At 38.1% G+C, this 16332-nt stretch overlaps 1 protein-coding gene across 5 annotated transcripts in view; it reads right to left on the bottom strand.

Annotated features, from left to right (window-relative positions):
• Window positions 1-7860, bottom strand: part of YIPF5 (Yip1 domain family member 5) — a 12748-nt gene extending 4888 nt beyond the window's left edge. The window contains exons 1-4 of one of the 5 annotated variants that reach the window (XM_081826911.1): window positions 7722-7860; window positions 7391-7516; window positions 6984-7103; window positions 415-587 (exon numbers count right to left, since the gene is read on the bottom strand). In XM_081826911.1, the coding sequence (XP_081683037.1) occupies window positions 415-587; window positions 6984-7093 (283 nt within the window). In that variant the 5' untranslated portion in view covers window positions 7094-7103; window positions 7391-7516; window positions 7722-7860. The other 4 variants (XM_081826912.1, XM_081826913.1, XM_081826914.1 and 1 more) reach the window with 4 other exon arrangements.
• Between the last annotated feature and the right edge of the window lie 8472 nt (window positions 7861-16332).

Here is a 16332-nt window from a genome sequence, read left to right as displayed (position 1 = left end):
GAAACTATATCCAACCCCCTCAAAAAAATACACAGTACTACTGCTTAATGGGTTTACATTTTTTTTTTATGAGAATACAATTTGAAAAACACCATACTTTTCAGTGATGTTACTAGTTTTGCCAGCTTCTTCCATGTAAAATAATCACAATACCATGCTATTTCTTTTTATTTCTTCCACTGACAGAATTTAATCAGTAATGTGAAGTCAAAGTCAAGGCTCACATGCTGACATAATTTCACTTTATAAAGATCTATTAAAAAATCTGGTCCCCTACGGCTCAATGGATTCATATCTCTTTTTTTCTAGAACATTATTCTTTTAAAGGAAAGGACAAGTTCCCCAAACTAAGATATATTTTCACTGACCAGGTGGACACTACAGAATACTATGAACTGTTGCAACTAATCCTACCTTCTAATAAAGGTGGCTCATCCTCAAAGTTGTTTCCATAGAATGTCTGAGGTGTCGTTGGAGTGTATGCCTGAGTTGGCTGAAAAATCTGCCCGGTGTACGGCTGTTGTGGCTGCATCATGTCGGGAGGGACAAATCGGCCTTGCTGCGAGTAGTCATAGCCAGGATACTGTCTGTAAATCAAAGTTACATTTCTCAGAATTATGTCAACAGTGGATATCTCTGAGAGCTAGAGAGTCACAGTCATGCAATTCCTAGAACAGCTACTTTGCCAGTTTTCGTAAATGGTGTTGAAATGATAACTAAGACCGATCTGATTATCTACAATGGTTAAGTTGTGTTTTTTAGAGAACCTTCCTGATGATGCCAACATTCACACTGAGCTTAAGCATTTTACAAACTATGAAACTTTTAAACATTAGGTGGTCAACAAATGAAAACTTAAGAATTTTATCTATTTCTCCCCCTCCGGTAAGTATATGTAATATGAAGATAGCCGTGAAATACAATTGATGCCTAAGACTACGAATGAAAACTAACAGGACAGACTTTGTACTACATGCTATGTAATTTTCCACTGTGGTCTGGATCTCCACTGAATATAATCATTCTTCTTTACTCTTTGTAGTATGTTATTTTTTGCAAGTGGGTAAATCTTTTTAAGAACGAGCACCAATTTCAAATACAGAGTGGAAAAATTCAAGCCTCTTTCTGTGAAAGCTTTCTGAATATAACAAAACATTATTAGTACATCTTGCATTTGAAGAGCACTTTTAAGTTTTCAAAGTAGGTATACAACTATTGTCTCATTTGATATGCGCTATAGTAAATCCTGCATTGTAGAAAAAGAGACTTTACCAAGGCTATTTTAATGATGAAAACAACAGGGAAAAGAAGGATGCTGAAGCAGTATCTTTAAAAACCTGTTTTACCACGTTCTGGGAAAAAATATGGCTTACCTATCAACGGCACTAATCTCATTACACAGTAAGAAATACAGAGTAAAATAATTATTTTATTTTTAATTTAATTTTATTAGTATGTTAGGTTATTTTAAAAGATTTTTTAAGATTTTATTTATTTATTTTTGAGAGAAAGGGTACAAGAGCACAAGCAGGGGGAGGGGTAGAGGGAGAAGCAGACTCCCCACTGAGCAGGGAGCCTGATCCCAGGACCCTGGGATCATGAGCTGAGCTGAAGGCAGACGCTTAACCAACTGAGCCACCCAGGTGCCTCTAAAAGATATTTTTAAAAAGAACTGAGAAGCCTTAAAGATCCTTTAATCACCCTTAAAAATTTTATAGTTCCCTCCTGACAAATATAAAATCTAATGACTGCCATGAATATTGAGATTTTAAAATTAAATCTGATTTTTAAATTAACTGAACATCTTGATTAAAAGCAAATCCAAGTAATGGCAAAATTTCAACTACACATAGCCCTTTGGAGAGCTCAATGAGACTCTCAAGATTTACTTATCACGCTAGTCCAATCCAAGCTTAAAAAAATGTTATTTATTTTTCTGGCTATATACTAATATAGAATTCGATGAAACACTACTTTAATAGCAAAAAATAAAAAACAAAACAATACGAACAGTTACAAGTAAATATACTATAATAGGAGCATAGACTACTATGCACCTGTTAAAAGGGATGAGGTACTTTTATGTGTACTAATAAGGAATGATAATCAAAAAACACTCAGTAGGCAGAATTAAAAACACCCAATGTTCAGAACAGTATATACCATCTGTACCCACTGTGATGGTACTTTTTAGAATGTATCTGTAGTATGTATATATTTGTATACATGTATTTTATATATATGTACATACATTATGTATAATACATACAATTACACAGGTTTAGGTATAACATAACATAGTATAACACATATAATTAAATAGGTAAAAGGACCTGGAAACGGGGAAGTGGAAGAGTTATTTTCATATTAAAAACTTCTGCACCTTTAAAAGTGTTGTATATTTACTATTTGTTAAAATTAATTCATTCTAGGGACGCCTGGGTGGCTCAGTTGGTTAAGCGTCTGCCTTCGGCTCAGGTCATGATCCCAGGATCCTAGGATCGAGCCCCGCATCGGGCTCCCTGCTCAGCGGGAAGCTTGCTTCTCCCTCTCCCTCTGCTGCTCCTCCTACTTGTGCTCTCTATCTGTCAAATAAATAAATAAAATCTTTAAGAAAATAAAAAATAAAATTAATTCATTCTAAAATGTTATATGTAACATATACGTATACATTAACTACTAAAAATTTCCAAAAATATAATATAAACTACTTGAATGTTACTGTGTCAAGTGTTTAATGTGAATTATATCCCATTACCTCACTACAACTTTAGGAGGTTGGTTTTATCATTCTTCCCATTATAGAGATGTAGAAACTTGATATTTGGGTGAAAATGATTTTGCCTATGGTGGGGCCAGGATTCAAAACTAGACTTTTTGACTCCAGTGACCAACTCGTAACAATCATAATAAAAATCATCCCCAAATCCTACCTTATGGAGAGAGCTATAGTATCTTTTTTCCATATATACCTTTCCCCTGTTGTTTTTATATGCAAATATGTTGATTTCCATTTATTTAAATACACACACCCCCCCACACACCCACACCTCCCCCACCCCCCCCACTAGATGGTTGAAATGAACTAGGACAAGAACTAACATTTTGTGATTTAGTATGCTATTGTGTTGATCTGTTAGAATGTATCACAGATCTACCTCCCCGAGTTTCTGAAACAGCTAGAAAAGCTCCATATGGAGGCTTCTACAATCTGCATAAACAGATTGCATTTTATTCTCTCGCTCTCACACAGAAAGAGACAGAGAGAATATGAATGTGTATACAACAGAAAAACCCAACAAGAATGGTACAGGCTCTCTGCTCTTAGGATCCCCTTATACCCTTAAAATTTATTATTGGGAACCCCAAAGGTTTTTTTATTTATGTGGACTATATCTGTCAATATTTATCACATTACAAATTAAAACAGAAATGTTTAAAATGTTTATTAATTCAAAGTAACAATAAACCTGTTACATATCAGCATAAATTTTTATGAAAAATTACTTTAAAAAATTACTAAGAAAAGTGGCACCGTATTGTATTTTTGACAATCTCATTAACATCTGGTTTAATAATACATAGCTACAAATTCTTAGATCTGTTTTTGCATTCAATTTGTAGTGATGTATTGTTTTAGTTGAAATAGCTGAAGAAAATCTAGTGTTGCAGACAAATAGTTGGAAAATTATTTAACAACCTTTTCGGATTATCATAAATATTCTTTTCATACTACATCAAAACTCAAAGTGGTAGTTTTTTAAACTTAACTTGCAACACAGAAAATGGAATACTAATAAACTTTTTATACTGTTACATTAGAATACACCGATCTGTCTTGCACTTGAATGGATCCTTTCTTTACTCATGTATTATTTCGTAACATTCACTGCTGATTTAGAAAATGTTAGTGCAATATAGCTCTTCCAAACATTAACATATTTAATATAAAAACATATGAAGTATAAATATAGGAAAATCACATTTGTTAGTATCACCAATGATTTCCTCAGGAAAGTGGTTAATTACTGGAAAGCTGACAAGTTCACAGTAATGGACACAGTTTTCCCAAATCCTCATTTTTACCTGAAAACTTGAATTTAACCACTGGCTACACATACTGCCAATTCTCTTTCTTGAAGTAAGAAGCTCAATTATTTCATCTTTGAGAAAGTATCTGCCCAGTACTCAAGTCCAAATAACTATATCTGTCGGGATGTTCCTTCCAATAAAAATAGTTTTCATGAAAAGCAGCTGATACAGCCTGCGACTGATATTGCACGGGGGCTCTTCCTCGAGATAATCATTGTACTTCAGTATGAAGCAGAGGTGTATTATGACTGTTTCCCATTTTGTCACACAGAATATTTTTAATGTATGTGTACTGAAGGGTCAGGACTTAATAGCATAATTTTTACTGCTTCATCAAGGGTATCCTTGAATGAAAATGGTTCCCTCCACACCCCAGCAAGTGTGTGGCAATGAAGAATACAATGATTACTAGAACAATCTGACGCTCTTGTCTTGATTCATATTCAGGTACTAGCAGTTTTGTCAATCAGTTTTTACAACATCAGTACAAATGTCAATACACCTAAAAAGGTAGATAGTGTCTTAGTATTGTTATAATAATAGTTTTAACCTTAAAGACTCCCTGAACGGTCTCAAGGATCCTCTGGGGTCTGCAGTCCACATTTTAGAACTGCTCATATAGACTTATAAATGTCATGTAAGGAAGAGAATTACTACAAGCAAATGACAGCTTTAAAAGTGTTACCATCATTCCTTCTTTAAGATGCAAGGTGAGAAAGAAACACTATGGAATTTTCCTGTTTTCCTTTTCTGTAAGGACCTGGTCAGGAAAATTCATGGCTTGCTCCTGTTGGGTTTAAATTAGAACATAGCATGTGTAGACATGATCTTTAGAGACTAAGTCAACCTTGTATTCCATATAGGTATTTATCAGTTAAGTCAATGATGAAAAAATACTAGCTTGAAATACTTTAAAAATATGTAGTTGGCATTTTACAGGCATATCTAGCATACAATGTGGGACTTGTCCAATGGGACAATCATAAAACTCAACAGATTAAGATCAAAAGGCCTTTTACTTTTTGTTGTTGTTGTTATATGAATATATAAATGATACTTATAAAAGAAACCCAATTATTACTGCTAATACATTAAGATTCCTGTTTTCCTAGGCTTCATATATCAACTCATATTTATTAATTGGTAATAATGGGTATATAAGCAGCTGCAATAAAACTTAATTATACTAAAGCAATGGTTACCGGCACATGATCTGGTTGCAATGGGATTGTGAGAATATTTAGCAAAAGAGTATCTAAACAACCTCCCTATGGAAAACTGAAATGAGAGAATGATATCTGGAATGAAAAGATAAGTCACACGTTTAGGTGATGCAAACACAGACAGGACAGGAAAGAAAGGCAGTGATAAATAAACCTAGGAGGCTATGATCTAAATGTAATAGTTCTGCGGAGTCCAAATATCATTTAGTTAAAAAACAGGCCTGCACACAGACACAGGTTTTCCAAAGCCCTTTGGCCGCACTCTACCCAATCCTTCATTCATTTTCCTCTCATACACAGATTAAAACAAACAAACAAAAACCATTTTTAAGTAAATAAACAAATGGAGATTTCTCAACATTTTTCCAATTCTGCCCAATTAATTGTTCAAAAAAGATAAATCCCTGATAGAATATAAGAGAATGTCACTGAAAAAAAAAAAAAATTATTCACAGATAGTATTTTTCACATGCTCACTCCCACTGTTCAATGTGTTAGGTTTTAGGGGGAAGAAAGCTTTGGAATATATCAAATTAAGCAGACTTAAGGGGGCAAAAGGCGTAAAAAGTACAGCTTATATAAGAGAGACCACAATGAGGGCTGAATTTGAGTTTTGCTTTGCTTTTTAAATTCTTGGGCACTTTCATTCAGATATATTAATTCAAACATGTTCTACTACTACATGTTTCTCTCAGATTGATTCAATACACAACCTTCCCTTGCCCTCATTCTGGGAGACCCTTCATGAGGTTTTTAATTCAGGGTTCATAGATGAACATCAGACGGCACATAACTGTGCAGTAATATGTGCATATTTATGTGGGCATTTGAGTGTATGATTTATATCTCAGAAAGAGGCCCATCATTTCTGTAAGATTCTTGAAGGGCTCCTGGATCATCTAAAAAAGGTTAAGCCACCCTGGTATCAGAAATGACTGATGAGATTATCTTTAAGGTCCTAAGAAACTAAGAATATGATGTCCTAGAGGAGAATGGTGGAAAGCCTCAGCTAACGTATTTCTGCCACTAACACCAGGGACTATTAAAAAGTCAGGGTTTGGTTTTGTTCTTAAGAGTTCAGGGCTGAAAGGGTTTGAGTCCCCCTCTTCAATCAGCAACTGGCAACCTGTGTGTACTGACCGTAAGGTTTTGATATGAGCATTAATAAAGATGATTATCACTTGCTATTAAAAAAACCACCTGATGATTCATAACAGAGAGCTTGTACTGCTAAATAGTGTCACTAAGCCCTTTGAATTAACGTTGATAAGGTCTGAAATTTGGACTGATCTAACTTCTTAAACTAGCCGTCACAAGATTTTAAATTTTTAACTGGTTCTTTAAATGAAACAGCCTAGGTATCTTCTAGATACTTGAAGCTAATAGCCATCCTAAATGACGTAGAAATACTATTACTAGGAAACAGTTCTTAACAATCTACTTTTGCAGCCACGGCACACCTGAAGATTTCGCAGAAGATACCAAACTCTAAATAGGGCAATCCCTTCAAACCCAAACCAGTGTCACAGATCCTTCCAGAGGAAGGAAGATTATGAAAAATCACATTCCTAACAAGGCACACGGTGACACGTTCAGTTTTAGGCAGAACCAAACAATGAGGATACAGGCTTTCACTTCAGTCTGGACTAAACAAAGTTGACAACTTACTTGCTATAGGGTCCTCCACTTCCTCCATAATCATAGGACTGCTGTGACTGGTCATCGATGCTGTAACTTGTCTGGTAGAAATCCGTGTTTAAGTTATCAAACCCTGCCATTGCAAATTTTCTGTAAGAGAAGAAAAATGGCAAATAGTGTTTATACCCAAGGTCCCACTGATTTCATTTCGATACAAAGCAAAAAGCCTCAGGAGGCAGTAAATTATTTCTTCTGGAATTGGGGGAACGGCATTTGAAGGATAGGTCCAGGTGGGAGTTGCACAGGAAACGTCTAGTCTCTAAGAGCCGGGAAGACACCTGCACTTCACGGAGCTGATATGCCCTGGTTAGGGGAAGGGGCGTGGGAGAATGGTTCCACGGAGGTCTAAAATATCAACAACAAAAACGATTCCTCACCTCAGGGCGGACTCTGCTGCTGACAAGGCGACTGTCTCTTTGCAAAATAAGGCCTGGACCTTCCGGGAAAGGGCAGACTCCTGGAAGGCCGCGAAGGAGGTACAGGGGCCGCGTCAAAGCAAGCGCCTGAAAGGGAGTGAGGGTCTGAGCGAAATGACCGGAACGCGGCGCCGAACGGAGGCAACAAGCCGCGCCACACAAGACTGAAGAGAAGCCGAACAGTGTGCCACAAGCCTGGGACACTCACCAAACGCGGAAGCGGCGGTAGCGGCGTTAGCAGCTCCAGCAGCCCCCCAAAAACCCCCCAAAACGCTTAAGACCCTGAACTCACTCCGTTGCTACGTGTCACAGGGCCAAAGAACTGCTTCCGGAGCACGCCCGCTCGCGCAGGCGTGTTGGCAGATATGTGCCCCTCTAGGGCAGATACGGGGCGGGGCCGGGGAGGAGGAAACCTGCTGTGGAACATGCGCAGTACCGAAGAAGTTAGACCAGTGGTGGACCAATGAGAAGAAGGAAAATACTTCCGATAGCCTGGTTAGCGATCGAGGCTGAAAAGCGCAGGCGCAGCAATTGTTAGTTACTATTTGGAGTGGGGAGAAGTCTTTAGCAGACCTGAGTCCTGGGAGAGGATGGGCTGGCTGATAATGAGTGGATAGAGCTTCTCTCCTGTCCACAAACCACAGAGCTCGGTCTTTCTGGCATTACTGTGATCCAGAAACAGTGTTATAGAGTTTATGTGTATTATTTAGTCCTTACGACCTAATGAGATGATGACTCTATTACTCTCCTTTTGTAAGTGAGGCTGTTAAGTGTTCATTTAGTGACATTGAATGCAGTGTTGCAGGACAACTCACCTCGCTGTACTAGCTGTTGGGGCTACTATGATGAATACAAGCTAAATGGTACCGCTCACCTGGGATTCGTTGGGGTGGGGTTATCAAACACATATAAGTATATGTAAAACTGTTACTAATATTCTTAAGTGCTACATAATTCTTTGAAAGGGTGTAATATTCATCTGGGACGGAAAATTGGGAAAGCCACTGTGAAAGGGTGATGATCAAAAGGGTGAAAAGGAGTTTTTAAAGAAAAGGGAAATGAGGGAAGGGGAAGAGCATCAATATTTCAGGCAGTGAGAATAGTGTGTGCAAGGCCTCGGATTAGGGAAAACATGTGTCAGAAAAGGTGTAAATAAGGGTTCTTCAGTGTTTGCACTATTAACATTTTGATCTAAATGATTCTTGCGGGCGGGGGGGGAGGGGGACGAATGAAGTTGCCTTGTGTGCTGTAGGATGTTTAGCAACATCCCTGACCTCTACCAGCTAGATGCCAGTAGCACACCCCCCATCCCCACTGCCACCTTGTGACAACTTAAAAATGTCTCTTGGATAAAATCAGTTTGGAAATCACTGGTTTAAATGCAGCGGGGATGGTTAGAGAGGCGATGGAGGACAGCCATGTAGGAGTTGAGGCTGGAGCTACAGGCAAGGGCCAGGAATAGAGTGTCTTGTGGGATTCTGGTTTTGGTTCTAAAAGACAAAGGAGAACCACTGAAGGTTATGAACTGAAGAGTGTCATAAGTAGATTCTTTCCTTTTGATTGCTCTGGCTGCTGTGTTAAATCACAGAGTGTTAAATCACTTTTTGAAAGTGCAGGAATCCTAACTCCAAATGCCATGGTATTAACCATTGAGCAGAACTGTCTTCAGAGCTTATAGTATTAAAATTTAGCCCTTGCATTATATGCTGGCCCCCCAAACCCATGGTCTTTACAAAAGAAACCAGGCCACTGCTCTGGGACTGGTTTCCAAAGGAATAATAATATTTCACTGGTTAAAAGGTTTTTTTCAACATACACTCTGTATGAAACAAACAAGTAAAATAACCAAACAAAAAAAACTCCACACTCCCCTCCAAACAAAAATAATAATAGGAAAAGGACATAACAAACTGAAAAACCAAGGAGTATACTCTTGAGATGAATGGGTAGCTAATTTCATCGGAAAATTTCTGGAAAAGCTCATTAAATTATTCAATTTACCAACTTTTGTAAATCATTTTAGAATTTATTGATGTAGGTACCATCTGCACAACTCTTGGGAGATGACCATGTGGCCAGATTTGCTGGAGCCAGCCACATTGTCCCATTTTATGCCTGTTTTTTTTCCAGCATAATTATTAATATTTTCCCTTTTTTGCTATCAAAAATATCCCAGTTTGGTTGATAAATTATATAGTTATGCTCTCTAAGCTGTATCACCTATGAAGCTGAATTTCTGGTTATCGACAATATGCAATAATCTATTACTTCATCTACTTAGTGATCTTATGGTTGAAAGAAAATTCGAGTCTCCCCCCTACCTGTCTCTCCCTCCTAGCCATACCTGTCCCGTACTCAATAAGACAAGCAAAAAAATTAAGTTACATGATTAAATCTTCCACATTGTTTGACTTTGAAGTATAAACCAAAGTATCCTGCAGAACACCCTTAGAGAATAACAGTCACTTTTGTGGCTAGTCAGGTAGACCTCTCGTTTTGGGGAAAAAACATTTTTTTTCTTTTGGTGTTGCATCCCCCCACCTCAGGATAGTCTCCAGAGAGTTATATTTAAGCAAACTGCAGTACTTGGTAAATGTGCTGACCTCTGTTAAAGTCACTGAATTGTATTCATTAAGAGTAGGAAGTCTTAACCGGGTCAAGAGTTAATAGAACATGAAGTGGGCTTGTAACAGTGGCCCAGTCATCTCTGGGACTTAGTATGTCAGTTACCAAACTTGTGACCAAAAAAAAAAAAAAAAATTCTGATCATGAGTGGTATCTTCTAATTAGTTTGACAATCATGCTAGAATACACACTACACTTTTACATACTTCACAAACACGCAGAAAACTTCATTTTTTTGGGGCAGCAGTGAAATTGTGCTTAGATTTTAAAGATTTTTATTTATTTATTTGACAGAGAGAGACAGCAAGAGAGGGAACACAAGCAGGGAGAGTGGGAGAGGGAGAAGCAGGCTTTCCGACAAGGAGCAGGGAGCCCGATGCGGGGCTCGATCCCAGGACACTGGGATCATGACCTGAGCTGAAGGCAGATGCCTAAAGACTGAGCCACCCAGGCACCCCAAAATTGTGCTTAGATTTTAGAGTTGCTTTCTTTCCCCTCTGTTTTATAGTAAATATGTCATGGGGAATTTGGCCGGAAAATTCTGGCTTGAACATGGGTAGTTTCCCCTACTTTCAGTTATATCCACAAGCACCAAATAAGGTGAGGATTTGGCAGCTGTGTACTTATCATGTCAAGTTCCACAATGAAACCTGATGATTATGGTAAAAACCAACGTAAATGCCCAAGATCTGTTTTCACTATCCCTGAATATTAAAGATATAACTCCATTTCCCAAATTATATCTCCTCCAAATTATCCTTTATCCCTTAGGAAAGAGTTTCCTCCTCAAATTCTGCTTCTGTTATTTCAGTTATTTTACTTGGAACAATAAATTACTGTCTTGGGAAGTCAGATTTGCCTGGAACAACACCGGATGCTTTTAGACAAATTGGGTTTTTAAAAGGCAAAGAAATTTAACCCTAGCTTAACATTTATTCTTGGGATTTTGACTTGAATATTCCAAGTGCCTCGTGCTGTAAAAAAAAAAAAAAGGCTTTTAAAGATAATTTTTAAAGCAATGCTGTATTTTTATTGTAGAGCTCAGACAACCTCTTAAATAGTAAATCAAACATTTCTAATATTAGGTGAATGGATATTGTGGTTTGGGATAAGAATTTCAGTGACAGTAGTGGAAGTTCTGTGTCTCAAACTTAGAAGGGGAAATACTGTAAAACATAGCATCAGAGGGCTGGGCTCTGGTGATGGCAGAACCCCTCCTGCCAATGGTGCAGTGAAGCATTTGGGGGGAAAAAAAAGGTATGAGCTAATACCAGTATATAGTTACTATGTACCTGACGCTGCTCTAAGCCCTTCACGCCTTTCTACTCAATTACTTTTCCTAACAGCCTGACAAGGTAGGTACTATATACTAGACATATGATGAAACTGAGAACAGAGAGGTTAAATAACTTGTCAAACATCATAGGGTAGGAACTGCTAGACCTGAGATTTGAACCCAGTCTGGCTTCAGAGTCCTTGTGCTAAACCACTAGACTGTACTGTTGTGTTACATAACATGAATATAAAAAGGCCAATATTTCTAATAAATATGCTAATTTACCTAATGTGATTTTATATATATATATGTATATGTGTATATATACATACTAAAATTGCAGTTAGTTGATAATTGTATCTACATTCCCAAATGTGTATATATTCAAATTAATAAAAAATATTTTTTGTAAACTTCTCATTGGGCACATGACAAATTACCTCATGTTCAAGTTTACCTTATATTCATCATGTAATTGAATGAATAATGTATAGTGGTTAAGGGAGCATGTCTGGAGCCAGACCGCCTGGATCTATATCCTCTCCCACTTACTAGCCATGAAGTTAGCAAAGTCTCTCTGCCTGACTTTTCTCCTGGATAAGAGCAAGATGACAACAGTATTCATCTTATGTGCTTTCTACAGGATTGTGTGAGATAATGCATGCAAATATCAATGCCTAAATACTAGGTACTCAGTGAATGTTTGAACTTATGGTCATTGCTGCATCTATATAGCTGTAGAAGCCATATATTATTTTTTTTTTGGTGGTGGTGGTATAGTTTTATTTACAAAATATTGGAAAATTGGATCATGGTTACATACTTGTGATTATATTGCAAAAATTAATTAAGCTGCAAACTTCATAGGATTCCTAAAAATTGTTTTACTTTAATAAAAAATTATCAAAAACTTGTACACATTTTTAAAATTTTATTTTATTATGTTATGTTAATCACCATATATTACATCATTAGTTTTTGATGTAGTGATCCACAATTCATTGTTTTCGTATAACATCCAGTGCTCCATGCAGTACGTGCCCTCCTTAATACCCATCGCCGGGCTTAAACAAACTATCTCTTTCCGAAATCAATTACATACATTCACTCTGATGCAGATTCTGTATGATTTTATAATTTGTCTTTTCATCCTATGGAATGTATTAGAAGTATGCTTTTGTCGTCTTCTGTCCTGTATATATATATATATATATATATTTTAAGATTTTATTTATTTATTTGACAGAGAGAGACACAGGGAGAGAGGGAACACAAGCAGAGGGAGTGCGAGAGGGAGGAGCAGGCTTCCCACAGAGCAGGGAGCCCGATGCGGGGCTCGATCCCAGGACCCTGGGACCATGACCTGAGCCTAAGGCAGACGCTTAATGACTGAGCCACCCAGGCGCCCCTGTCCTATATTTTTCCAATTGGGCTTGTCTGTGTTGTGCATTTTAGTCTCACACATACCTTTTGATGTCAGGCACTATTGGTTTAATACGTTAGAGCAGTTATACTTGAAAATTTTGAACAGTGCTACCCATATTTGATTTTCTTGGTGTGTTTCACGTTATTTCAAACATTAAAGAAAATGTGCTCATCTGTCTGCTTTATCTCCCTTTCTCTCCTGTTCTCACAGCCCACAGAATTTGTCAGGACCCATTGCGTAAGGTGACTTAGGTTGTGGAAAATATGTTTATTTGCAAACAATGAAAATGGCAGTGTCCTAGCCAAGTAAACCAATTGCCATAAAAAATTTAATGTAATGCTTCTTAAAATGATGGAGGGATCAGGTTTTATTATCCTTAGTAAGAGAGCAGCCTAGACATGACTAAGTTTAATACATGACACTTCCTTTAGGCAATTCATTTTTTATATTTTTCTGTTAGAATTCTTCATGATGCCCTCAGTTAGACATTGCAAGCTACCACTGCTTTTCATTACAGTTTAACTCTTTGTTGTTGTAAAGACTACCATATTAAACTGTATTTTGTTAGAAGACAGTATTTCCACCACAAGATATTGCTGGGCCTGGAGCTTTAAGACAGATAAATTTAAATATAAATTTGGAATATTCTTTGGAGGACACATGCCCAAGCTAAAGAATTCTAATTTTTTATTTTTATTTGATTTCATATTAATGTCTTGATAATAACAGTGTCTTGCCAGAATAAGAAATAGGTAACTGGGCTTGAGACAGGTGACTATGTAGGAGAGCATCCTAGCTTGAAGCCCATGGGCAGCAGCATATCCTTTTCATTATTATTCCTACTTCAATTATTTCTTAAATGTTGGAGAACACATGTTCTCTGAGCAGAGAATGGTTACTATTATGACTATTAGAGAGTGCAGGTAACTCTATCTTAACCATAATGCTCTTTACATACTTAGAAGTTTTGTTACTAAGACTATTGATAACATTAACTTAAATTCTTTTCCTGAGATGAGGATAATTTTATGTTAAAACAGTGGCATGTGAGGGCGCCTGGGTGGCTCAGTCGTTAAGCGTCTGCGTTTGGCTCAGGTCATGATCCCGGGGTCCTGGGATCGAGCCCCACATCAGGCTCCCTGCTCGGCGGGAAGCCTTCTTCTCCCTCTCCCATTCCCCCTGCTTTTGTTCCCTCTCTCGCTGTGTCTCTCTCTGTCAAATAAATAAAATCTTTAAAAAAAACAAAAACAAAAAAAACCAGAGGCGTGTGAAATCAAACTGACAATTTTTATTACATTCTGTAAATTTAGGTTTGGAAGTCAAAGGCAAATACATTTTTTTGCCTTTTGATGGAAATTAAGCAGGCAAGATGTTTTTGACTCTTCCCTGCAGTCCTAAATTTGCAGCATCTAATAAGAATCACAAATCCCCCACTGTCTGAGATAATGAATTTTTACCTCTGGAAGAAAATATAAACATTTCTTAACTCTCGCTAAGATTTTACTTTAAAAGTTTAATAATATTTAAAAGAATAGTTGATTTTAGGCTTATAAATATCATTTCTTTCTTGTACTCTCTAAAAGCTCTTCCTGTTAATGCCAAAATGGACTTCTGTGCTAAATGTTGTGACGTATTCCCCTTCCTACTCATTGGAAATAAAATTCTTCAGCATCACATTAAAATTTTCAGAGGGCCCTAGGAGATTAGCCTGAATTCAGTGAGATATCTCCAACATGAACAAAAATAGACTGGTCTCACAGACAAATCAGGACAGCAAGTGCCTCCGAGAGTGACCTCTCATTGGAGTGGCCTCACATAATGAGAATTAAAGGGAATTAAAACTGACGGGAACTTGAGATCATTTGTTTCCCACCATCTGGTCTTACAAGGGAGGATCAGAAGCCAAGAGATATATTATAAGACCTAAATTTCAAGTGCTGTCTTGACATTTCTGACCCTCACAGGGCCCCAAAAGCCTAGCAGTGCCTTCCTTGTCTCTTGCCAGATGTGTCCCCTACCCACTGGGAAAGCCTCCACACCTGCTACCTCCCCAATCAGCCACACCAGCTCCACCCAACATAGTCCCCAGCCTAACTGATTTTACCTTCCTATGAGCTTCCTACAAATGAATCATATACCCCCATGGAAAGCTGGGATCACCCCACCCTCTTGACACTACAGTTTGTCTCCCACAGCCCCTGCTGGTTCACTTTATTCCTGTGTGCAAACCCCTCATGGCTCTGCGTGGCCTTCGGTGTCCTCCTCATAAGGGCTGTGAGTAAATGTGATTAAAAAGCTTCTGCCAATCCCTCCTTCAATGATAGAGTGAGTAGGTGATCAGAACAAAGGATATGATCAATTTTACTAATATGGTTAGTGTCAGATCCATCATTGTATCCTTTCCGTGACTTTCAGATGGTAGGTGATGAATGAAGATGAGATGGTGAATAAGTGAGTCATTGTAACCATCTTATTATATCAGATGCTCTATTAGGATAGTCACGTAATATTTAGTGTTCCAACGCTAAGGCATTAAATAATGCTGTGTTTGTGATATTTATTTAACAAATATTTATTGAGAATCTACCATGTGCCAGGCACGATAAAAGACAAACGGACTCTGCTTCTGCCTCTTGCTGTTTTAAGGTTGAAGAAGCCCAATATTCCCAGCTGCCTTGCAGACTGGCTGCAAGCCAGCCATCTTCAGTCACCCGCCTGGAGAAATGCTCCTGTTCCTCAGGGCTTCCTGCTTGATGAAGTCATCACCGAGTTTCTATCCAGCCAGCCTTGCCATTCCTTGTTTGTGAACTAGAAGGTCCAGACCAAGAAAAGGCTCTCCTTTGCAGATCTGCTGCTTGGGAGAACGTGTATAGCAACCTGCCAATGATAATGGCAGTGATAATGATGCCCATAAACAACAAGGCTTGATCTGTCTCCAAGACTCCGTAATCCTGAGCGTCAGTGCACATGAGATTTGACACTGAGTGATAGCATATCCTGAGCACGTTTTTGTTGTTTTCAGGGCAGGTGTGAGTGGGTCCATGCCAACTGGAATCCACAGAAGCACTGATCTAATCCTCTGATAGTTTATTTTCTGAAACTATTGTGCCATATTCCCGAAGACAACTAGCCCCTGGTCCACTCCTCTATTGCTTTGTGAAAGTAACACCTCAAAACTTTATGGCTTGAAACAATACTAACATTAATTTTCCTCACAAATCTGTAATTTGGGCAGTGCTTGGCAAGGAGAATTCATCTCTGTTCCACATGGCTTCAGCTGGGGGACTTGAAGGCTGGGGACGGCGATCATCTGAGAGCTCGTTCATTTACAGCTCTGACCTCTGATGCTAGTTGCAGATTGGGACCTTTGATGGAGCTCTCAGCCACGATACCTACATGTGGCCTCTCCCATAACATGGGCCTTTTCAAATTATGGTGGCTGTATCCTGAAAGATGGAGTCCACCAGAAGCTGTATTACGTCTTTGGCACCTTCCTCAAAAATCCCACAGTGTCACTTTTAACACATGCTATTGGTGAGAAACAGATCACTAAAGATGACCTATATCCAAGGAATA

This window comes from Leptonychotes weddellii, chromosome 7, assembly GCF_054177405.1.
Source record: "Leptonychotes weddellii isolate Sample4059 chromosome 7, ASM5417740v2, whole genome shotgun sequence".
Taxonomy (NCBI): Eukaryota; Metazoa; Chordata; class Mammalia; order Carnivora; family Phocidae; genus Leptonychotes; species Leptonychotes weddellii.
The sequence above is the reverse complement of the archived record's forward strand: the minus strand, read 5'-3'. Positions and strand labels throughout refer to the sequence as shown.